Here is a 25,953-nt window from a genome sequence, read left to right as displayed (position 1 = left end):
AAAACTTTTTCGTCTTCCATTTCTTTTAAACTAACCGGGTCTTAAAAATTCTACTTAGACATGCTGCAAGAAAAGGAACCGGTCAATGTGACTGTCACATTGAGTTTCAAAGCGTGAGAATGAAGCAACTACTCCGAAGACCTAAAGAGTCCGCCTATCTCACTCATATTTTCTTAACAGATTTCTTACAAAGAATTATCATCTTTGGATATGGCAAGACCATAACCGTGTGGAAACTTACCAAAACCTGCCTTTACTTGCAAGCCACTGTAACCTCGAGACCAATTCTATAAGGCTCAAGATTGAAAATGATCGGGACACAAAAATACAGAAAGGAGAGGAAACTAGAGCTAAACAAAAGATAGGGAAAAAGGGCGAAATTTCTTCGCAGCTGAACTGCTTCAGCTTCTAGGTTTTTTACTGCCGTCATCCAATGAAGTTATGGTTGGAAATAATCCATTGACACCATTAATGGGTTAAATGGGTTGACTCGTAACCTTTCTGCATGCTGGTTGACGGATTAAACTAGAACGCGTCCACAAGAGTAGAACGCAGAGACACAGTAACGATTTTAATTATTCCAATCTTCAGATTTTTCAACAGATGACGACCAATCAAATCGGATAAGACCGGAGAACTAGGCGAAATTTTAATGAAGCCGGTGAGTAGACAGAGTCAACCTTCGTGCCTTTCCAGAGTGTAAGAGAGAGAGAAGGAAGACGACGACGACGTCTCTTCAAATGTTGCGTCACGCCCATCTGTCTCAGGTAGTCGACCGTACGACGTTTCACTTGTCGACACGTGTTTCTTTGTATAATAGCCACGTGGACTAACCGACGAGGTGTGATTCATATCCTGGAAAGAGAAAACAACGCGTGACATCTAAAAGCTTAAATCTTCTGTTTTTGGATCGGCACTTTTGGCTTCGGCAGCGGCACCGAGCCACCGACGACGGCGAGAATCTTTTCCTTGGTTCGACACGCTCGTGCGATGCCACGCCTCGCTGACTCTACCTTCTTCACTACTCACCATTGTTTTGTGAGTCCAGATGGGGACCCACCTGGCGACCCAAAACCCGAGTAAAATTCGGCGTGTTCGGTGGAGTTGCTAATTATTAAATATTATTATTATTATTATTACTTATAATTACTACCAATTATGGACTTACTACTATTTAAAATACTGAGTTACAGACACTCATTCGAAAAAAAAAGGGCAGATCTTCTCAATCTCCTCTCTACGTTCTCCTCGGTAATCGTGAATTGCTGATCAGATGACAGCTTTGAGTGAGCTTTTTCTGAGATCCAAGTTTGGGAACGACGGAGCAAACCTGAAGTACTATTTACTCCGAGCAGAGATCCGATGAACATTAATTTTCAGTCTCACTGATGCAAGCAGCGCAAAACCTTAATGGTAGGTATTCTCGTTCAAACTCGCGACATGCATTCTAGATTTTTAGATCTGGCTTTATTAACTTTATTTTCCTGGTTTTCAACTCACCTGGCCCTGTTTAATTACAAGAATTTAATGTTTCTGCTTCCATGGGAGCCGAAACGGAATGTGATTAGCAAATCTGCAACAATTAAGAGCTCGATCCAAGTCCATTTGACTAAAAAAACCCCAATCTGTTTGAGGGGTGAGCAGTTCCATTAGTTTACCAGTGATCACAAAGTTCATGGATATTCGAAGATTGGCCTGAAAGCTTTACTCCGAGCAGATTTTCAGTCGATCGAGCAGAGATCCGATGAACATTAATTTTCAGTCTCACTGATGCAAGCAGCGCAAAACCTTAATGGTAGGTTTTCTCGTTCAAACTCGCGACATGCATTCTAGTTTTTTAGATCTGGCTTTATTAGCTTTATTTTCCTGGTTTTCAACTCACCTGGCCCTGTTTAATTACAAGAATTTAATGTTTCTGCTTCCATGGGAGCCGAAACGGAATGTGATTAGCAAATCTGTAACAATTAAGAGCTCGATCCAAGTCCATTTGACTAAAAAAACTCCAATCTTTTTAAGGAGAGGTGAGCAGTTCCATTAGTTTACCAGTGATCACAAAGTTCATGGATATTCGAAGATTGGCCTGAAAGCTTTTCAATTCTGAATCACCGCCTAGCAGGTTGACGATCCGACCGGTCGTTCTGCCGCTGAGAAAATGGCTCCAAATTCAGACTCATTTTTGTTGGGTAGACTGACCTTCGGAGTTGCATGCGTTGACATGTTCGAAGAAATGCCAAGCCGTCTCAGTACATTTTTTATTGACATAAATGATTATGATTTTTTTAAGGAAAAGGCCCCTTTAGTAGAATTTTTATTTTCTTTTTCTAGAAAATAAAATTACTAAATTTAATTGATAAAGATTTACCAATGAAAGTAGTAATTTTGTTGATAGAATTATTTTTTTAATATATTTTTTTTAAATTTCTTTTTTCCCTATAAAACATTTATTGAATATAATAATAGATATAATGGAATATACTAATAAAATGTAATTATAAATAATAAAGCATATTAAAAAAATAATTAAATTGTAGAGACTTACAAATTTAATATAATTATAGAGACAAAATGTACACAAAAACTATAGACAAAAATGTACAAAATAATATATCTAAACAAAAACCAATTTTATAGTTTTATCAATTAGGGTGGAAGGACTTAGTGAATACCTTTCTCACTCTGCTTGAATTTGTAGGAGCTCACACATCTCATCATGTTGAGACCATAGTCTTTAACTCAAGGTCATGCTCAATTCATAGAGATTGTATTCAAGTAGACATTCTTCTTAAATGTTGTCTGTTGAATTTTTGTAAAAAGATAAATAATTCATTCTTTTTGTAATTTGAGTACAATGGACTTCTATTTATAATAGAGGAATCAAGTAGAAAACTTTGTAGAAAACTCGGATTGCCAAAATGAGTTGGAAAGTGGACTCGTAGAGCTTTATGTAAATATAAATTTTCAATATGAAAATTTCATTACAGAGGTTTGAGCGCCAGGAAAACAATGGGTACAAGGACAGGAAAGAAAAGAAAAAAATATAAAATATAAACCTAAACTACATATCAGAAAAGGATCACAATATCTTTGTGGGTTAACAAAGTCAACTCACATAACCCACTTTAATACCATGTTGAATTTCTGGAACAGAAAAATAATTCACTGATTTGTTGTAATTTGAGAACAATGAGCGTCTATTTATGATAAAGAAAACAAGTAGGATCCAATTGAATTAAACTATCATTATCTCAGTTACACCCAAAGTTAAATACTAAAAGATAAGTCCTAGAACAATTGAACATAAATTGAAGACTAACATAACTAAAATACTTTTAACTGAGACTCTTTCATGAGACTCTTATAAGACTCCACCATATTAATTTAGCTCTATGAGAGTCATATAAGACTCTTCTATATATACTATTCAACATTGCCAAAAATGATTTGGTCTAGGTTAACTCTTTGAGCTCTAATGTGTGAAAATAAGGCCCTTAGGGAGAGGTGCATGAGATTGTACTTGGTACTTATATCATGTGGTTTTGTAAATAAAATATAAACTTATTTAGAGTCACATTTTATGGACCACACACCTAATAACCATATGACCAAGCACCCAAATTCATTTTTTAGTTGTTTGCTTTTTAATTTCATATTTTGATTATTCACGATTATTGTTGATCATTTTGGCAAATGTAGACTAACACCCATTACAATATTAAATGTTATGCTCATTCCCTATATTTTTGTCATTAGCTTTATTATATAAGATGAATTACTTTTAATTTTATAGTAATAATTTTTATATTAAATCAACGTTAAACATTATATTAAATCAATATTCCACTAACTAGTAACTATCACAGATTACTAAAACAAATATATCAAATATATAAAAGAATTATAGATTTACTAAGTTACACATATTGATTTGACATTACATTAAGTTACTATGTTACATTATATTTATATTAAATTGTTAACAACATGCACTATTAATATATACTAGATATAATTTAGAATTAATGACTATTTATAAATATTACATTTAAGTATTATATAGTATTGACTATACTATTATTTAAATGTCCAAGTATAATTTTGGATAATGTAAATATGTAAATTAAGTATTAACCTAAAAAAAAGTAAAATATGAAAAAACTAAATAACACTAATATCAATTAAAACCACTCTTAGGGATTCCATTTTTGCAAAGATCTTCAATAGATATACATAGCTTGGTAACTAGTTAGAGGTAAAATTTGAATTTAAAGAGAGATTTGAAGTGTTAAATCCTTTGGTGGAGACCAAGTGACACAAGAACATGGAGTAGATGAGGAGGTTGTATGCACAATTGTGTTGTGATCTACCTAGTTAACTAAACACAATCATATTGTAATATGATATTTTGTGCACAGTTTTTGGTAAAATCAAGTCTTCACTTTTCCCAATTCCCATTTCAAGCTAACCGTGATACAAGTTTTTCCTCAATCCAAATGTTTACTTTATTGGTCAGGCACCACTACCTCTAGGCCGGGTTTAGGGTCAAGTCAGATAGTCTCCCATGGATGGACTGGATTGAATGGAAGCGGTAAAGAAAAACAATATATGATACATATCAGGTATGTGAACCAATGAAAATTTGTATATTGTTCCACTAAATATATACAAAAAAAAAAAACTCAAAAAATTTCAAAATTTTCATTATTCCCTTTCCCTTCTACAAGTAAATTACCTCTAAGATTTATATAAATGGGAATATGATGTACTCCGCATAGAAGAGATTCCAAATAAAACGATAGAACTTTGAGATTGCTTCCTGCAAAGCATATACATTTGAGCAAGTGAAAATCATTATTCAAGTGAACAGTTTCGAGTAAGCTGCATGATTCTATCTAAATTAAACAATATAACTAGGGACTTGAAGAACCAATGATGGTATTTTGAAAAATTTGATAAACAAAAAAAAATAAAAATATGAATCACAGGAAGGGATGGAAGCCCCTCTCCCCCTTCTTCCTGCACTTAAAAAGGAAGGGGACCCTGGCCTCCTTGCAACGTGCCGCACTTCTGCACTTTGGTGACCAGGGGTCCTCCCCATTGATGCACAGAAGAGGACAGGGTAGCAGCCCACTCCTCTTCATGCAATTATAGAGAGGAATGGTAATGCTACTCTCCTTCCCTTGCTTTGTTTACATCAACAGCCTGCAGACCCACAATCTATAACAGGAGGGTAACAGAGAAGGGTAGGGGTGCTCTCCCATAGTTGCAGAGAAGAAGGCAGTGACGGCCACCTTCCCTTTGTTGTCATAGAGAGGAAATGAAGGTGAGCCGATGACCTCCTGTCTACATTCCACCAACAAGGGGGTACTCCCATGGTCCCCTTCTCAAAAAGGTCAACAGGTTTTTAAGGTTTCAGGCTGGAGAGGGCCTCAGATCGAGTTGAACCAATTCAACTGCTCAATCAGATCTAGGTCGGATAAAACTCTGAATAACAAATGCCATCAAGAGCATTCAATAACATGATGTGGTTAAAGATTCACGTAAGGAATCTTTGTATTCAACCTTTTTTGTACCATCACATTTTTTTGCTAAAGTTTAACATTTTGTTGGCATCATCTAAAGCTAAAACCGTTAAAAGTATAATTTACAGTAATAACCTTTGAGACAAGTAAGACACACTAGCTGAATTGATCTGCATTAGCTACTAATTAACAGTGGCCTTACGTTGCTGGGAATAGGAGATTACCTTGGTATAGTTTGCTTCTTCCAAAACCCATGCCTGCATGAAATAATTAATCAGTAACAAGTTAGAGAGACCGTATATCCTATAAAATGCAAATATCTTAATACATGGAAAAAATATATTTGGATGTCTAGTCAATGTATCATCAACCAAGGCAACTGGAAACCTGCCTCCATCCCAGGCAAAGGTTCACATAAGCAATGTAATCATCTCAAATTAGATTGCATACAGAACTTCAATATATTGATAAAAAAATAACAAAAAGAGCTTCGAAGGAAAAGAGCTAAATCTGTTCAAGCAACAACGAAATAAGGTCACTAAAACGAGAGCAGATGAACCCAGCTTGGCTTGTTGAAAGCTCTACCATTATACAAAACCTTCTGGTAAGTACACGAGGTCCTATGTGAAATTACAAAATAAAAAGGCAACGTAGTCATAAATAAAACCTGGAAAATCAGAGTCAATGCCAAGACAGCATGCACTGGTACCATGAGATGGCGCCTAAACACCTGCTAATATGAAACGACAATAACCAATAAGGACAAGGGATTAAATGGATCAACAATTTAAAAAAAAATGGAGAATAGAAGAGGAAGAATAAACTTGCTTCTAACTGTGTTTATAGACTACTCAAGGGTGTGTTAGCCCAAAGGAAGTCAACAGAAGAGTGCAAAAGGAAATTTTCTGTTCGACTACACTTTCTTGTGTTTGTGCCGGTTTTAGGAGATGGAAAATTCGCACCTTAATTCCTCTCTTCTCAAAAAATGTGCAAGAGGATAAGCAAATCAGTCTCCTATTGCTCCAATAGGACTTGGTAGGAAAAAATAAATTGAGAAGGCACAAATCCAAGAAAACTGGTCAAATGGAATATTTTCCAACGGGAAAATTCGTCATTGCTTTCAAAAGAAAAAAAGACACTGGGAAAATGAATTCCCAATCATTTTGTTTTCCAATGACAGTTTTTACAGCCCCTTTCTTAATGATATAGATCTTGGAGATGAAAAATAAACACCATAAATAGATTCCTTAGCTCAATCTTGAGAAGAGGTTCTCCCATAGTCGTAGTAGAAGAACCCATATTTGAAAAAATGATTCTTACACTAACTTTACAGCCTTCTGTTGTGCCTAAAATGTCTTTTCTTAAGTATTTTAATTTTCATTACCCTATTCGGGCTATGGCCTATATTTTTTCTACTTTGTGGAATTTCTTCCAGTAATTTTGATGTTTCTCTTAAAAAGAAATTATCTTTATTTAAAACCTTTCCTTGTGCTATTGGAACTAGGTCTATTCATTCGGTTTCATGCATGGGGTGAACAAAAATTCAAATTTTTATTTCAATTTCAGAAAATTCTTATACTGAACAAAAACATCCATATGTTATGCCAATAGCAGAACAAAAGGTATAGCAATCAACATCAAGGCTATAAGCAAGTTCGATATCGAAGAAATCAGAAAGCTACCACCTGAGGCGCATAAATCGCAGCACATATTGCACCAAGATAATTGACCAAGAGAAGTCCACATCCTAAAATGGATATGTTTCTGACACCAAGCTTCGTTGCAAATGTTGATATCTGGAATCTGACAAAAAGAATACACAATGAGAGAGAGAAAGAAAGAGTTACCTAGTGCATAGAAAATAACAGTATAGTAGAGAAAAGCAAATGCATAGAAAATAACAGTATAGTAGAGAAAAGCAAATGAGATGACACAGCATGGTAGCTTTAGATTCAAGAGATAGAGAAGTGGAATGCTTCCTCTAGAGTGATTAACATAGACTCAGGCAACGACTAATAAAACTACAATCTAAATTCAAGTTTTGGTGGCTATTAAGAAAATAGCAATCAGATTTAAAAAAAAAAAAAGGATAAGTTTATCCAACAGAGAATAAAAAATAAAACTTTATTCAATAGCAGAAGAGTCGTTCTTGTGTTAAAGCCTTTTATAAGCATACAAAAACAAAATAGGAAACTCCAATGCTGTCCAATATAGAAAATAGACTCTAATTAAGACTTTTTAAATCTAGTTCTACTTGGCGAAAGAAATTTAAAAACAGGAACTATGTCTACTGTATAAAGTTCCTAACTTTAGACTACCCCAGTTTAAATCCGAAGACCCACACTTAAAGCAGGAAATTACTACTTAAAAAAAGACTTGCTAATGAAGATTTTAACCAAAATCACAAGTTGCTATTAGAGTGATGCTTCCTGTAATCATTCATTTTGGCAAGTATGCCGTAAGGTTCAAGCTTCTCTGGTTGCATCCCATGATTTTCACCGCCAAGGTATTTTTACCCAGTAAGTTAAATCCAAACTTCATCACCAACAGGTTCTCATCTATACTTGTCATCTTGCTATTTGTATTTTGCATAACTGGCATCAATATTTGTATGGGTTAGCACATGAATTGCCTTCAAATCAGAAATCATGTTTCTGGTTGTCTTATTTGGACGTAGGAATAGGTATAAGATGGAAAGGTCCTCTTGATTGCAACCATGGGCTATCTGAAATACTGGTAAACCCCAAATTTATGTAAAAGCACACACGTACCAGTCTAAGGGAGGGGTACAAATTGTAATTTGTTTTCTAGAAAATCTAGGGAAAGCTGCTTTGGACACGTGAGGATGATTTATTTCTACGATTCCTCGCTTTTCAACCTTGAGGAGAAGGTCAATACTCAATAGGGGTGGAATGATAGAAACCCAATAACATCCCCCCCCCCCCCCCCCCCCCAAAAAAAAAAAAAAAAAAAGAGAATAAGAGAAGGAAAAGGAAATTAGTAAGAGAAGCCACCGCAAAACAGAAAGTGCAACCTCTGAGAAACAAGGGGCGTGAGGCATGAAGGCAAAAATGGAAAATGCTCCATTTCTTGATAACATAAGATCCTAATAGATTAGATTTATCTTTAATTGATGTAATATTTCAATTCCTACAATCTCTCCAAAATTGATGCAATCCTTTCAATTCCCAACAATTTCTCCAGCAATTATGTGATCCTAGTTGATTAAGGAGTTTCCTAAATAATGTTATAAATAGTGATGTTCGTTGAAGGAAGAAATCAATCATGCCTTTTTCCCAAATCTCTCTTGCCTCTCTTTCCCCTCTCAAATTCGTGCCATAGCACCTCTCCTCTTCTCTCTTTTCCTTCTAGCTCTCTCTCTATCTCCCTCTCTTCCTCTACTTCTCTCTGCTTCCCTTCACTCTTAGCCCAACCCTATTAACCTGTCTCTTTCAACTCTTCCTTTAATTTTAAGAAAAAGTAAGGACGTTTCACAAGTGGGTTCTTATCAAATACACAAATGTTTGTACTCCTATTCTTAGTGTAACTAAACTCAGATTCTGACCTTGGCAAAGCTAAATCCCAATTCACATGGGCTCCAACATATTGCCCAATTGTTTGTTCACAACCTCTATTTGACCATCTGTTTGAGGATACTATAGAGTGCTAAACTTCAAATCAGTCTCTAATTGCTTCCACAAGTTATTTGAAAAACTACTCCTGAGTTTGTTGTCCTTGTCAGAAACAACGGATTTTAGTAATCCATAACATCAGACAAACTTCTTTGAAAAAGATTTCAGACACTTTACTTGCGTTATGAATGGATTTGCAAGGAATGAACATGGTTAATTTAGAAAATCTATCAACCACAACAAAAATACTATCCCATCCTCTTTTTGTTTGACGCCCCAACCACAAAATCATAAAGACTTTAATGCAAAGGTAAGTAAAAATAGGAAAAGGTGTATAGAATCCTATATTTGTAGAAGACCTTTTCCGGTGACACGACACATTTTCACATAATATGCAATATTCCAATCTAGACTATGCCAAACAAATCTTTCATGAATCAATGTTATGGTCTTAGCTTTACCAAAGAGTCTTGATTTGATAGCTTCATGAATGATAAGTTGTCGAAGTAAAGTGTTTTGGCAATACACAAACAATTCCCTTGAGTATTCATCCACCATGAGATAATCTCCATTTTTACCCTCATACAATTCTTTTAGGATCTTTTTAAAATGATCATCTTCAACAACTTACTCTCAAATCATCTCAAATCCAAGCTCAGAAGTTCTTATAGAATATCTAAGCTCATAGCTTGTACCTAATGCATCAACAACCATGTCTTGTGTACCTGATTTGTGCTTAAGAACAAAGGTAAATTCTTTAAGAAAGTTCACCCATTCGGCATTTCTTGGGTGAAGCTTTTGTATTGATGTGCTTTAGTCCATAATGGTCAATATAAAACACGGACTCTGTGTATCAAAAAATGCCTCCAAAATATCAACGTCTTCATAGCATAAAACTCAAGATTATAGGTAAAATAGTTAAAGAGTAGCTCCACTAAAGTTAACATGGAAAAAAGCCTACAAGTCTTGACTTTTGACTGAGAACAGCCCTAGTAAGAGACTTTTTGATAGTATCCAAGGCTTCATGAGCTTGCGGAGTCCATTCAAAGGAACTTTTCTTCATCAAATAAAAAATAGAAGCCGTGATGGTGCTGAAATTTTTAACATCTCCAATAAAACTTGCTAGACCATAGAAGGACCTTACCTCTCACATATTGGAAGGTGCTAGGACTTCAAGGATTGCTTGAATTTTGGATGGATCAGGTTTCATACCCTCTTTAGAAACTTCATAACCCCAAAACATGAAGGTTGATGTGGCTAGACTGAACTTCTTAAGGTTTGCAAATAATCTTGCTTTCCCTAAGGTCTTCAGAACCTCTTAAAGAAGCTGCAAGTGTGTCAATAAGTCGTAAACATAAATCCAAGTATCATCAAAATAAACTACCACAAACTTGCCTAAGAATGACTGCAAGATCTCATTCATGACCCTTATGAAAGTGCTAAGGGAATTAGTGAGTCCAAAAACATCACAAGTCATTCATAAAGTCCCTCTCTTGTTTTGAAAATGGTCTTCCATTCATCTCCTGGCCAAATTCTTATTTGATTGTAGCCACTTCGACGATAAATCTCAAATAATATTGCTAACCCCTTAGCTGACCAAGTCTCAAAATAGGACAACCATACTTGAATGTGATCCTGTTAATAGCTCTACAATCAATGCATATTCCTAAGTTCCATCTTTCTTAGGCACCAATAGGGCTAGTACTACACAAGGATTGGTTCTTTCTCGTACTAATCCCTGTTGCACCAACTCTTCAACTTGTCTTCTCAGCCCTTCATGTTCCTTTGCTGACATGCGAAAAAGTTGCTTGCTTTGCAAAGAATCAATTACCAACTCAATTGAATATAGTATATCTTGCATAGGGGGTAGCCAGGTGGCAGATCTGAAGGAAACAACTCTTGGGATTCATTGAGAACTTCTTGAACATGTTGAGAATAGCTGAAATCTCCTTTGGTTTAATGTTATGTTCAGTAAACATAAGAACAAAAATTACTTTGCTAGTCTTAAATTCTAGTTCAAAATCCATTCGAGAAAAACATGTCATAGATTTGGACTTGGAACAAAGTCTAGTGTCTTTTGCCTGTTGAAGAGTAAGTTTTTTGCCGTGAACAAAGAAAATATATCTATTCTTTCTGCATTACATATATCTTCTTTGAAATTGTCAAGGCCTTCTTTTCCAAGTAGGAGGTGACATGCATCTTGGAGACACCACCACACCAAATAGTGTCAATTTACCCATCTCCAATTGTAAAGTAACGAATCATCTTTGAAACACTTGCACTACATTAGCATTATTGATGTGGGCAGACCAGTCTTCGAGTTCAATTAAGAAACTACATCTTATGAGTTTATATCTAACACTACTTGAATCAATAATAACTTCTGTTGTATGACCCCCCAAAGAACATGTAGTTCTGAAGATGTCATGCTCCAACCAATCTTCTTCTTGTTTAAGATTGTCAAAGACCCTTCTATTCACCAAACTAGGTTCATAATCCCAAGCATCAATTTTTTCAGCATCTTCCACATTTTCATCATAATGTTGTTTTTCTCGTCATCACTAGTAAACAATGCTACCCTTTCTGAACACCCGTCTTCATGAACTACCAATTGCTTGCCCTTTGAGCATATTAAGATTTATTCTGACTAGATTTCCCATATTGGTGGCAGGTAATGTTTGGCTTAAGTTATGTTGGTTTGAGATAGAATTTTGGTGGTTTTATTGGATAGAGAGGGGTTATTTGATGAATTTTGGGGTTTGCATGAGGTAGCAGATACCTGGCGCTTTTGATGAAATGCAGCAGCTGATTCAGTGCAAGGCACAACCACCAAAATGTTGCCTCCTCAACATCATCCGTGACTCAGTTTTCCACTCTTATAGCTACATTGGCTAATTCAAGTACATCTGCCCTCCATGTGCATCCATCATCCACCTAAGTTCTCGACTCAGGAGCTACTACCCACGTGTTAGGTATGTCCACTTTGTTTTTTTTATTTAAAAGAGTCAATTACTACTAAACAAGTCATGTTGGCCAGTAGATCCATTTCTCCAGTACAAGGAATGGGTACATTAGTTCCATCTACCTTTCTATCACCTCAGTCTGTCCTATTTGTCCCTAAATTCCCTCTGAATTTATTGTCAGTAAGTCAACTTACCAAATCAATGAATTGCTCCATAACTTTTTATCATTCGCATTGTGTTTTTCAAGATCTTATGATGAGGAGGATGATTGTTTCCGTGCGTGAGAGAGGCAGATTATACTATGCAGAGAGCTATTCACCAGATACTTCATAGGCATTGCACTCGGCGATTTCTCCCTTACAGTGGCATCTACGGTTAGGTCATCCTTCAAGTCTTTTTTGCTTGTATCAGTTGGGCAAGCATCACAAAACATCATTGCCTCCAAGTCAAGCCTGAAGCAATCGCTCGTTTGATATTATTCATTCTAATGTTTGGGGGCTTTGTCCAATGCCTAGTATTTTTTGTTATATTCTTTTGTTTATTGATGATTTCAGTCAATGTACCTGGGTTGCATCCTTGTATATTCCTCTATTAATAGTATTAACAAGGATTTTAAATCATGAAATTATAATCTTGCCATTAAGGCCCCATACCCTCATTGATACCTAAAATAAGGACTTAATTACATCAAGTGAACCTGATTTTCTTCCAACATAATGTCAGCAAGCTTGAAATAAGAAACTGCAACTTAGAGAGACTTTCTAAGATAGAACTTTCTTTTTCTTGAAACTTGGAATCCAAAATAGAAAATTTAGGTCTCTTTAAAAAAAAAAAATTTAAATAATGCTGAATTTTTTTTTCTTTAAATTGATTCTCCTCCTTTATCCTTTCACAAACATGGGTAATTTTGGGTGTGGTCTCTCATCCTTAGTATTCTTCAACTAGATCTTTCACATTATGATGTACTACATCAGAGAATTAGAGAATTAAAAAGTTCCAATGTGAAGTACAAAAGGTAGGATTTGTGTTACAAATAACATAGTTACATATCAGAGACACATCTAAAAAATCTGTCTAACAGCCCATAGTGGTGCTTAAGTAGTGAACTTACTTGCGATCACCTTCAACATCTGGCAAATCTTTGGTTATAGCAATAACAAGTGCAAATAGTGTCACAAAAGTTGTGATGAAAGCAACTGGTGAGCTGCATGAAGAAAGTAGAATGGATATCAACCAATGTCATAACACAAGCACAAATGCCATGCTTGTAGCATTCATCAGGAGGTACACATTTTCTGTATATCGTCCTCAAAGGCGTACCCATTTAGGTACGTGTGCACGTGCATAGTAGAGTAGAAGCAGTGATTGACTTAAAGCAAAGAAATAACAATGACATACACCTCCACTCAAAAGTAAGGCCAAGGGCAGCTCTGGTAGCATAATATACACCAAAATTAAGTAGAAAGCCTCGTACCTGTCAACACCAATAACATACAGAACTAAGAAAAGGAGCAGACGACAAGTCCAAGATATCAGACATTTCTAATTTTCAAGGAATATTTAGAATTTCAATAAGAGAAGTGGTACATTCTTGAACTAAGGTAGAATAGATAATTACAGAATAATTCTTTCAATTTGTTGCACAAACTACAAAATACAACCAATACTCCACAGCAATATTTGATGTCCTTTGTACAAGAAAAGAGAGAGAATATAGTAACTTAACTGTAGCAATGATCAGAAATGCTGCAATAGGAAATCTCTTCAACCTAAATGGAGGAACAGAATATATAGTGCCAAGGAAAAGACCCAAGGTATAAAGTGCAGAAATGAATGGCCCAAAATTCAATCCAACAATTAAAAGACCAACAGCTGCAAAAGCTAACACCAAAACCCAGGCTGAAAAAACTGAGAGGTCCCCAGCAGCTATGGGCAAATAGGGCTTGTTTACCCTGCCAAGACAGAATAATAAACTATTTAGAATGTACAACCATAAAATGATTTCTATGTCAAATATTACATAAGTAGCAACGAAAATTTTTCAAAATTACCCAGTCTTTTCAAGTTTCGAAAAACACCAGTCTGTAGCCAAATTATTAATTATATATATTACACAGGAAAAATCAGCCCAAATTTTATTTGATAGAAGTGCAGCATACACAATATCTCAAGGTGATATTGAGAGTACAGTAAGGAAGGCCAAAGAGTACTGTTAAGGTGATATACATAATTAGGAGGTATCTTGGAATAATGAGAGAATACACAGAACCTGTTTAAGAACCTAAAAAGAAAAACCAATGGCATTCATAGAGTGATCTCAGTTGACCAAAATTATGCTGCTAATAAAATAGCTAATTGGACATCTTATTTGAGAGTATTCATAAGCATTATAACTCAGCAATCGACAAAGCAAAGATGGATGGCTTGTCGGATGCACTTGCAAACATTGATGGCTGAGAATATATGCATAAAGCCTACATGATTACAGCATGAAGCAATAAAGTGCAAGGAAAATGCCTAAATATAGGCTATCTATTTTATGAGTTTAATCACTTTCCACATATATCCCGTGATCTCTTTATAGGTAAGATATCCTTCCCTAAATGTCTGCAAGAAAATTAAAGCCAAATGAAAAATGTTATGAACCATGGTGCCATCTTGGGCCTGGCCACATCGGCCACTCAGATGGGGTACAAGATTAGGAAAGAAATGCCCCTGCCTAGGCCCAATAGTAGGAGGATCAAGTCTCAAGTCAAGGAGACTCAGCCTCAGTAGGAGCTCAAGCCCAGGAGGCCATCAGCATGAGGACATAGGAGACTTGCACATGAAAGCAAAGGAGGTGAGAAAGGGGCCATTAAAGTTACAAGTATCAAGGGTATTTTACGTACCTCGTTAGCCCTCTAGGGTTAGAAGAGTACTCGTCTATTTATGATGTATCTTGGGTTCAATTTTCAGGTTTATATATTGTGTATACTAAGAGATAAGTAATCGAGTCTAGAGGAGTACTTATGTCGCTCTTCTAAGTTTTCACTTAAGCGACCTATTGAATAAAGAGAGAGCTTGAATTCTCAAGTCTGAGAAGAGCGCCACACACACTACAAGACTTCTGAATTCTATTCCTCCTCTACTCTCTTCATATTTCTTTTCTATTCTATGTCGTTCACTCAATTTTACGTGGTATCAGAGCAAAATATCCATCTGAATTGAAGTTCTAGTCAAGCGCTCTTCCCCTTCTCAACTTGCGATCACTCTAGGAACGGGATTTCTCCAATTCTCTGCTGAATGAAGTTAACGGTTAGATCGTTTTTACTTATTTCATGCCATAACCCTAGGGTTTGATGGCTTGTGTTGCTTGTTGAGCAGTTACCTATGCTTTTTATGCCCCTAGAGGGTTTTTTGTGGCTGCCTCCTTGTTTTTGTGCCTATCTAGACTTCCACACTTGTACATAGAACTGCATTATCTCATGTTTTGATGGAATTGTGTGATTTGAAGTGATTTCATACTATTAGAACCTCTATTGTTCCTTGTTGTGGTGTTAACAAGTTGATGCCCTAAATTTATCAGTTCTATGAAAGGAATTTGATGAGTTTGAGTGATTCTAGTTGGAATCATGTGGCTGAATTGCAGTTTCTCAAATTGTTTGAAGTATTTTAAAAAGTAATGTTTAATTTGGGAGAGGTTATTTCTTCGATTAAAGATAGTGTGCATTCGAAAGGGAAGGATGTGATTGTTATTACTACTTAAAGGTTGGGTGGCTCAAATTATTCGAGTTAGGCCTAATCTGTTAAATTTACTAGAAGGTTAAAAGAAAGGCAAAATATTTAAGAGAAGACACTCCAAAGCCACTTACAGATGATGAGGAGGCTAAAAACAGACAATTATGACCTAGTTGTACTCGAGTCATTATATGCTCAAGAGAGTAACTTATCCAAAGTAAATCAGCTTTATGGTCAATTGTTTGCCTTAAAAAAGGATATAGATCTATGATACATTACTTGGTGAGTTACAGGAGATTTTACAAGAAATTGAGATTTATCATCTATTCACTACCAATGAAACAAATCTCCAGAAGCAGCGTGGCGAGTTGTATGTGGCTTGTTGACCATAGGTAGACTCTCACATTGCTTTTTATGACAACAAAACTTAATTGAGCTAATAACTTGCAAATTCAATATTTCAGATACTTAACCTTCAAAAGCATCTCAATGTCTAAAGCATCAACATCAAAGCCAAAACAAAACCTCAAACACAAAATGAAGAACATCTCTTAATGAAACACCCACCAGGAAGAAGTTAACGTGAAGACTCGAGTTCAAGCTTCAATAGACAAACATTTAAACTCGGTCAATTTATGTAAGAAAGTATTTTAACACCTATTCCTTAAGTACTTGTGAAATCGAAGCTTTAGGATATTAAATTACATATAAACATGTTTAGAATCATCATACATATCACTTAGAAACATGTTAAAGAACTTAGAAAGAAATTCCCATGCTTTATAAATATATACACTTTTATCTGGCATCGGAATGATCGATCATAGTCAGTCATTGACTATGATCGATCATCCATAACTATGTAGGCCAAATATATAAAGCATGACCAATCAACCATAGCCGATTAATCAATCAACCAAGAGATTGACTATGATCGATCAACCATAGCCGATTGATCATCCCAAAGAGATTGATTGATCATAGTTGTCTAGGCAAGCAAAATTAACATGGAATGATCAATCGTCCCTCTAGATTGATCAATCAGTCAGAACCTTGTCAGAGACATCAAGCACAATTGGTCAAAAGAAAATACACCGATTGATCATACTTGTATTGCACAACCAAATGAAATCTCGATTGATCAATCAGCCACTAGCAATGATCGATCAACTTAACTTTTCTAGAGCAACGATGACATATTGATCGATCAGTCCATCGATCAATAAGTCATTGTTTAACAAAAATGTAGCCATTAACATCAATTAATTGATCAATCACTTACAAATGATCGATCAATCAACAGTTTGATTTTTTGCCAACGTGCAAATAATAGCTAGTTTGAGTTGGGAAAGCTATAAATACCCCACCAAACCGTGAGTAAAGAGAGGCATGAGCATTTATGGGCATATATTCAAGTCACAAAGTTTTATCTTGCAAATTCCCTTTCAAAAATGCTTTAGAGAGAAAGAGAGTGATCCTACCTTTGAAAAACTTTCATCTCTTTCAATTATCCTTGCATGCATAATAGTATAAGCTCCTTGATCATTCTACAGCATGCTACAAAGGAAGAGGAAGCTTGAAATCTCTCAAGGAGAACCGTCTCTCCAAGAAAGGGTGTAATTTTTTTCCTTTCGTTTAAATATTTGTGAAAGGTTCATCTAGAACCTGATAATCTAGATAGAAAGGCATAGCTAGACCTAGAATCTAGCAACAATCTCTTGGGGACATTGGGTTGTATGAAAATTGTGTATTGAGTTACACGTGGCTGAAGAGAGTCGGAATCTCTTTGTAATTTTCCAGCTGTTAGAGCGTAATAGTGGAAATTTTTCCAAGCAAGGGTTCTTAGGCGGTGACTACAACTAGGGGAATATCAAGAACAAAAAATCTTTTTGCCCTTATGGTGCCAATGAAAAAAATTCCAAAACTGATGCAAAGTAGCCGAGCCTTCAATCTTCAGAAACAGAAACCAAGCTCTCGATGAAGAGAAACAGTGTCATCTTTTTCGCTTCTGAACAGAGCGGGATAGCAGAAAATCCATGGAGAGCGTCTTCGGACGACAACTTTCCAAACAGCAATGCAGGAAGCTCGGGATCTGGTGTTCTTAAGAAAAATAGAGAATCAAACAGGACTGGATCACAGGATAAATTTCAGAAGATATCAGGCAAATTAATCAATCAGTGACAAATCAGAACCTCCGCTGTTGCAGAATTTCCAGCAGCTGGAGGTGATTTCGCTGCACTGGTTTGGTTGTTGTCGAAACAACATCCAAAAAATGGCAATGCAGAGGAAGACGAGTCAGCAGTAGTATCTCACGAGATCATTGAGAAATAGAGAACGATGGCAGAAAACGATGAGTAATGGCAGCGAACTTCTGTCAGCAGCAATGGCAGCGATCATAATCGAATAAGCAGCAGCAGATAAACGAGAGTCCTTGAAGCGATACCAGAGAGCAACGCCAGAAACAAATATGCAACTATAAAAATAAAAATACTAACAACTGAAGCAAGACGGAAAAAGACTAACAAAAATAAAAATAAAAATAAAAATAAAATGAATTCCAGCAACTATAAAAAAGAATCAATATGAGAAAAGAAAAATAATGGATTTCTTGAATCCTGAAAACCATAGTCGGAATCTTGAAAATCAAAGCTTTGATACCATGTTGATTTTCAGGACTCCATGGATTTAGCTCATGGAGAAAAAGGGAGAGAGACCCATTAGGAGAAAACTGGAGGAAGAATAGGTTATGGACTTGATTTCCTAACCCTCCCACTGAAGCTCTATTTATAGATTAATGAAACTACTATATTACAATAATACCCCTAAACTTAGGGTTTAGGGTTTTAACCCTGAAACTTTAACTCAATTACATCAATGTCATCTCTATGAGATTACCATCCTGTGATCATCGTATGTGGGCTTATGGACCTTCTCCTTGATATGTGGGCCTTGAGCCCATCTTCTATATCTCTTGGATGCATGGGTCTTCCTTGGTCTTATGGGCTTGGGGCCATCTTCTAATACACTTGGATATGTGGGCCTTCCTTGGTCGTGTGGGCTTGGGCCCTATCTTCCAACATGGGCAAACTCAAGTGCTATAGAAAATGGGTAGTCCTTGTCTACTAGTATAGTTGGAATTCTTCCTGGTGCCCTTGATAAGCTTTAGCAGCTAGCTCAACATATAGCTCAATTGATTATTTCCTTCCTGTCTATGAACTAAACAGTTCCCTTTGCTACAATCATTATAGCCAATTCAAGTATGTCTGTAATTCATGTGACTCCAATCTCTTCATAAGTCATTGATTCTGGTGCTTCTACGCACATGTCAGGTATGTGTTTTCTTCTCTTAGACAATCACCTCCTTTTAAAAATGTTACACAAGCAAATGGCTCTCTTTCTTCTGTTAGTGGTGTTGGGGCAGTTAAGGCTACTTCATCTTTGCCTCTAAATACTGTTTTATTTGTTCCTGAGTTTCCAACCAATTTGTTGTCTATGAGTTAACTTACAAAACTTTGCAATGTTATGTAACTATATTTCCTACTCATTGTATCTTTTAGGACCTTCAAACAAGGAGGGTGATTGGTTTCAGGAGTAAGAGTGGATGCTTCTACAACTTTGAAGGTTTCATCAATCGATTACCATAAGGACTTTAGACGTCAGAATCCTCCTACTAGTGACACTTGAGGCTTGGAAATCCATCTCTAGAGAGGCTTCATCAGTTATTTCCAAAGTTGCCTTCTACTTTGTCTTTTCAATGTGATTCGTGTCAGCTTAGGAAGCACCACAAATCATCTTTTCTTTCTCATCCACGATGTAGACTTCGTTTATTTGAGATTGTTCACTCAGATGTATGGGTCTAGATTGGGTTTCATCTTATCAATTATCAGTATCTTGTCTCCTTTGTTGATGATTGCAATAGGATAACTTGGGTGAATCTCCTTCAAGAGAAATCTAAAGTTTTTTAAGTATTCCTTCAATTTTATAATGAAATAAAAGCTTAATTTGGTGTTTCACTTCATCTCTTGCTTACCGATAATGGGCTTGAGTACATGAACAATAAGTTTTGTTGTTTTTTGCACTGCCAATGTTGTTCTTCACCGATCCTCATGTATGTAAACGCCTTAACAAAATGGTGTGGTTGAAGGGAAGAATCACCACCTACTTGAAGTTGTTCTTATAAAGATGTTTCCAATGAAATTTCCCAAACATCATAGGGGTGATGCTATTCTCTGAGCTTGTTTCTTGATTTATAAGATGTCATCCTCTACATTTGGTGGACAAATACCACTATGTGTTCTCAAACCAGACATTGAGTTATTTCCTCTTTGCCCACGTGTATTTGGGTCTATTTGATATGTTCATGTTTTTAGTCCCTCCATTCATAAATTGTCCCCTAGAGCTATTAAATGTGTGTTTCTTGGTTACTCACATTTTCAAAATGAGTATAAATGCCCTTGTCTATCCACCATGAAAATGTATATCTCAACAGATTTTATCTTTTTGAAAAGGTGCCATTCTTTTCTCAGTCAATCCACTCTATTGCTCTACCTATGGATGTAGATGTTGTTGCTTTGCTTCTTGTGAATGATATTCCAAAGGAGGATTGTGCCAGTTCCTACAATTTTTCTAGGATCACCAAAGTCATTGCTAGTATACAAGCGACAAATGCCTTCCAAAAGTACTTCTATAGCACCTCCTTGTCCACTCATGCCAACACCTTCCTCATTTGTTGTTCCTGAAGTTAATTTGAATCTTCTAGTTTCTCTTTGCAAAGGTATTCAAGCCTGTACCCAAAAAGGTATTAAACATCCTATTTCCAAACTTGTGTCCTTTGATAACTAGTCAGATTCCTTTAAAACCTTTGTGTTATCCTTGTCCACCTACACTATTCCTTCTTCAGCATAGGAAGCATTGATGTCACCTTGTTGAAAACAAACCATGGATGTTGAGATTGAAGCTTTGACTAATATGGGAACATGGATTTTGTGCGAGCCACCACTTGACTCGACCATTGTAGGATGTCGGTGGGGGTATACAGTCAAATATAAGTCTAATAGTTCCATTGAGAGGTATAAGGCCTGGACTTGTGGCCAAAGATTACATGCAAACTTATGCTATAGATGTCTTCGAGACCTTGTCTCTTGTAGCAGGGTTATCTTCTTTTCAGATTTTGACATCTATTGCGGTTAACCAGGGTTGGTCATCATACTTAGTTGATATAAAAATGCCTTTTTGTATGGAATTTGTATAAAAATAGGTTTATAAGGAGCAACCTCTTAGGTAAGCTACAAAGGGGACTGAAAATGTATATCGATTGCATAAAGCTATCCATGGCCTCAAGCAAAGTCCTAAAGAGTAGTCCTAGAAATTCAGCTTCGTGGTGATGTCTTTGAGATTTCAGAGAAGTCATTGTGATCACTTATCTCTCTTCCACTACCCAGCTTCTGTGAGACACCACTTGGAGGGGCTCAAACAAAGGTGGGCCCAACGGAGAGAGGAAGTACCATCTAGTCAAGTGGGCGGAAGTGTGTCAGCCATCCAACTCGGAGGACTCGGTATCAGAGATATCCCTAAGACCAATTCTACATATCTCATGAAGTGGATCTGGCAATTTAACTCGTCAACGCCCACATCTAGGATTTATGGTCTGACTCTAGAGAGTGGAACCTCTGTTTCCATAGGCATAGGGCCCTCACGAATTTAGAAGCCTTGATGGCATCCACCCTTCTCACTCACCTTGCAAATGTTAAAATTCTAGATCATATCCCAGACACTCATTTGGACCCCATGTCCTAAAGGTGGCTCCCTTCACCTCGGCCTCAGCTTACAACCTCATTTGATGGCGCGCGAATGATATTGGGGTTGTAGGACGTTGACACCCCCCCCCCCCCCCCCCCCCAACAACTTCGATGGCAATGCTTTTGGCTGCCCTAGTCTTGCTGGGTTTGGAGGGGGTCATCCATGATGAAGAAAGTTGTCTCTTCTTCTCCTTTGCCGGCCCTGTAGGCATTTTTGATTCCACTATTGCAGAGCTTGCCAAGTTGCTTCAGGGCCTCAGTATTTTCCGTGACCATCTTAATGGGCCCCTCATCATTGAAGGTGACTCTAAGGTGGTCATTGATTGGTGTGCAAAGAAAATCCCCCCCCCCCCCCCTCTGACGGCAATGTGAATTCACACACCCAGATCCGCCAATCATTTGGCAAACTTTTATGCTAAAAGGGCACTTCCCTCCAATACCTTGTTGTGGAGGATGGGCTGTTGCGCTAGGTTGTACTTTCTTCCCTTTCCTTTGAATTAAATTCACACCTTTTCCTCGAAAAAAAAAAAAGTTGTGGTCACTCATTGTTTGTGTTGAAGAGGTCCACTAGCATTATCGTATTGATTGTGTATGTTGATGATATAATGCTATTTGATAGTGACAAAAAGGGTATTAACAACATATGGCAAATTATTTTCAAACCAAGGTTTTAGATACGCTTAAATACTTCTTTGGGATCGAAGTAGCCAGAAACAAAGCAAGTATTGTTCTAACACAAAGAAAGTATGTGAATGATATACTACATGAATATGGGTTGCTAGGAAAACTTGTCGAAACTCCTAGAGAAGGTGGCCATAATCTTATGAGGAGAACAGTGATGAGCTCAGAGATAAGATTATGTGTAGGAGGTTGGTAAGCAAGCTTATTTATGTCACAATGACCAAACCTGATATAGCCTTTAGAGTGAGTGTGTCAGCCAGTTTATGGAGCACCCAAGAAAGACTCACCTAGAAGTTGTATTGAGAATATTGTGTACTTAAAGGGTGTTGTTACATGAACCACATAGACATTTGCAGATTGTACGGTATTCTAATGGTGACTATGTCGGTTCTAAATTGGACTGAAAATCCACTTTGGAATATTGTGTGTTTGTTGGAGATAATTTAGTAAGTAGGAAAAGCAAAAAGCATGCTATAGTTGCCCGCTCCAATGCAGAGGTTAAGTCAAGAGCAAAGGTTCATACAGTTAATGAGCTTTTGTGTTACAAGAATTAGGCTTCCTTGTTAAAGAGGTTATGACTATGTATTGTGACAATCAATCTACCATATTCATTAAAAGTACCATGTATTTCTTGAAAGGACTAAATATGTTGAGGTTGATTGTCACTTTATCCGAGATGCAGTCATGAGTGGAGTGGCGATTATTCCCTATGTCGTCTACTGATCAACTTGGTGATGTATTTACCAAAGCTCTAGGAAAATGAGACCATGAGATTTTTTGTAACAAACTGGGGCTTCTACATATATATTGCTCCAGCATGAGGGGGGCCATTAAAGTTGAAAGTGTCAAAGGTATTTTGGGTATTCTACAAATTGGTTTTCCCCTCTAGGCTTAGGAGAGTATTCGTCTATTTATGATGTACTTTGGGTTCAATTTTTAAGTTTATATAATGTGTATACTAGGAGATATAAGTAATTGTCTAGAGGGGCATTTATGTCATTGTACTCAATTTTCACTTAAGTGACCTATTTAATAAAGAGAGGTCGAATTCTAACCTCTAAGAAGAGTATCAAACACTGTAGCACTTCTGAATTCCCTTCTCCCTCTTCTCTCTTTCCTCTCTATTCTATCTCTTTCAGCCAATTTTATAGGGGCAAATCAGGAGTTGAGCAGTCCCAATAGAAGTGGTCAGTCAAAACCCAATAAGAGAAGTCTAGCATTAGTCCTACATAAGTTAGAGGGTAGAAATAATTCTAGTAGAAAATCTATAAATTGTAGGCTGTGAGAGTCATTTGAATCATTCAACCAAATATAAACTTTCCGCTTAGGCCACTTGAGGCGACTGACCCTCGATAATGAGGCAATAGGCAGCTAATCCCATATCAAGGGTTAAAAGTCCCAACAAGCCCCAAGTACATTCCTTATCTTTCCCCTTTTTGCCCATTATCTTACCCTAGCTCTTCGAAGCAACCTCCATCACTCCATCTCGCACGAGTTCCCTCCATCACCACCCTATGACCAAGCTGGTCATCCTCTCACACCATCAATAAGATCCACAACCTCTCCGCCTCATCTACTCATCTATCCTTCTGCCACCATAGTCTCCCTTCCTCTAGAAACCCACCAGATCAGCCACAGTCCTACCAAACTAGGACTCTTTCCCCACCCCATCTCTCCATGCCAACACCTTTACCATCGTCCTATGTCTTTTTCTCCCTCTCTAGCACATCCCTGTCCATCCTTCCTTGCCCACTCTAGAGCCCATTTTACCACAAAATCCACTCCCTTACTCTCCGAAGAGTCCTCTTCCACCTAACCACCTAAATTGCTTCCTATACCAACTCCTACACATTCCCAACTTTTCCAAGCCTAACTCCAAGTTCCCCCACATAGGCAGGTTAATTGCCCCTTATAAAATTTTATGATGAGAAATCCAAAGGTGCACACAACAAGAACTTTGAACTATGAAAAGAAAACTGTAACAGGAAGAAACTATATCAAGATGATAGAGCAGGTCACAAACACTAAATTAATTTCATATAATTTATATCTTAAAAACAGGATGAACTTACAAAAAAAGGAGAAATACTGCAATTCTTTGTCATAGCACCAATCATCTGACAGACAATTAATAAAAAAAATTCAGACACATACTTGTCAATTCCAATGTCATATATCTGGTTAATACCCACGATACAGCCATTCCCACAGATAAGCGCAAAAAGTCCACTGAGAGCCTTCGGCAGTAAGTACCAATTTATCAAGTTTGAGTTCTCAATCAAAGCCCGAGCCACCAAAGCTCTGTTTAGAAGGGCAGAAAGTAAGCAACTAATAAGACATCGAACCAGTGGGGCTAGATGTCCAACATTCAAGCAAGCTACCTAGAAAAGTAGTAACAAGGTGAAAAACTTTACTTACGTGGACCCAAGGATAGTTCCACGAATTGTATGGGGCCTTAGGAATCTCCACAAGGCATCTTTCGGGTTTGCAAGTTTTTCCAATGAAGAATCAGATCCAGAAGTTCCAACTTGTGTACAAGCCTGCATGATTTCATGCCTATACCATAAAACCTTCCTGTTTTTAACTAGTTGGCAATGTTTAAAGTATAACTAAGGAAGTAGTTGACAATTCTCATAAGCTTAAGGAAGGCGTTTGAGAAGCCGCCTGAGCCAACCATACACGAGAACAACTACCCATCAGAAAAGTGGAGACTTTATATGTAGTATTTATCTTGGTTCAAAAATAAAATGAAGCAATAAAGAAAAGGGAAGAACGGCGTGTATCTTTACAGCCAATAACTCAAAAAGGTTCATCTGTATCATGTCTGAAGACAAGCAAATATGAGTAGCTGGCAACTAGATAATTTAGTTGTCAACCAACACTCTGTGTTTCCAATTTATTTAAATACGAAGTAAATTTCATTTCTTTGACAGCGCAATGTAAGAAGTATTTCAAACAAGATAGCGGGAGAATCGAATCAATGAAGAAGGGAAGAGAAAAACGAAACCAAACTAATCCAAAGGGAAGCACTTGAAGACGACAAATTGAAGCAGAGAAGATATTCACAGCAAAAAACAAAATTTAGAAAGAAAGAAACTTCGAAAACCAACTTCGGATATAATGCACCAACTCCCGCAATATTCGTAATTTCTATTTCCTAAATTTGTTATGAATGAGCCTAGTAGAAGATTGCCGTTAGGGTATGATATTCCACTTCTGAATTCCCCAAAAAAGAAAATAGAAAAAGCTAGTGAAGCCACTGAACATACCCTAATAGTGGCATGCTTCGGACGAGTGCCTGCAATTGGCCTGGAGTAAAATGTGCCAACAAGAACTGCTGAAGTCGACGGGGAAGGAGAATTGGAACGTTGAAAGAAGCAGAAGCTACTCTTCTGAAAAGATTTTAATGAACAAAATGCAGATACGGGGGTGGCTATAGTCGCCCTGTGGCGGAGACGGAAGCTGTTGTAATAATACGGAAGAGTAGAAATTCTAACAGAAGAAGGAGAGGCTAAGGAAAGATCCATCATCACCCTGAGAGAGATGATTTATTGTTCCTCACTGTCGCCTGTTTCGGTATCCGTCGGGTCTTTCACGATAAGATGTCAGTGCTCCCGTTATCCTTCAAACATTTCAGTTCCAT

General features: G+C 37.0%; 1 protein-coding gene across 1 annotated transcript; it reads right to left on the bottom strand.

Moving 5' to 3' along the window:
* Positions 1-4,614: 4,614 nt before the first annotated feature.
* LOC137936944 (homogentisate solanesyltransferase, chloroplastic-like) lies at positions 4,615-25,953 on the bottom strand. The gene is made up of 10 exons (XM_068781921.1): positions 25,580-25,953; positions 24,729-24,850; positions 24,465-24,611; positions 13,841-14,066; positions 13,515-13,588; positions 13,226-13,318; positions 7,205-7,322; positions 6,187-6,249; positions 5,744-5,776; positions 4,615-4,813 (listed from the first exon to the last, which is right to left on the bottom strand). The coding sequence occupies exons 1-10, from the start codon at positions 25,838-25,840 to the stop codon at positions 4,739-4,741; spliced, it is 1,212 nt and encodes a 403-aa protein (XP_068638022.1). The 5' UTR covers positions 25,841-25,953; the 3' UTR covers positions 4,615-4,738.

Source organism: Aristolochia californica, unplaced genomic scaffold (genome assembly GCF_029961685.1).
Source record: "Aristolochia californica isolate CCGP_79_NKW_82.1479 unplaced genomic scaffold, dmAriCali1.0.hap1 SCAF_7, whole genome shotgun sequence".
In the NCBI taxonomy this organism is placed as follows: Eukaryota; Viridiplantae; Streptophyta; class Magnoliopsida; order Piperales; family Aristolochiaceae; genus Aristolochia; species Aristolochia californica.
Note: the sequence above shows the minus strand (reverse complement) of the source record. Positions and strands in the feature narration are given on the sequence as shown.

Bases quoted from the DNA above. Each gene is read 5' to 3' on its own strand.
- LOC137936944 (XM_068781921.1), bottom strand. From the start codon at position 25,840: ATGATGGATCTTTCCTTAGCCTCTCCTTCTTCTGTTAGAATTTCTACT. The intron at 24,612-24,728 runs GTAAGTAAAGTT...CCTTCTAAACAG, and splicing joins GGAACTATCCTTGGGTCCAC to AGCTTTGGTGGCTCGGGCTT. The intron at 6,250-7,204 runs GTGGTAGCTTTC...TCATATTAGCAG, and splicing joins CTGCGATTTATGCGCCTCAG to GTGTTTAGGCGCCATCTCAT.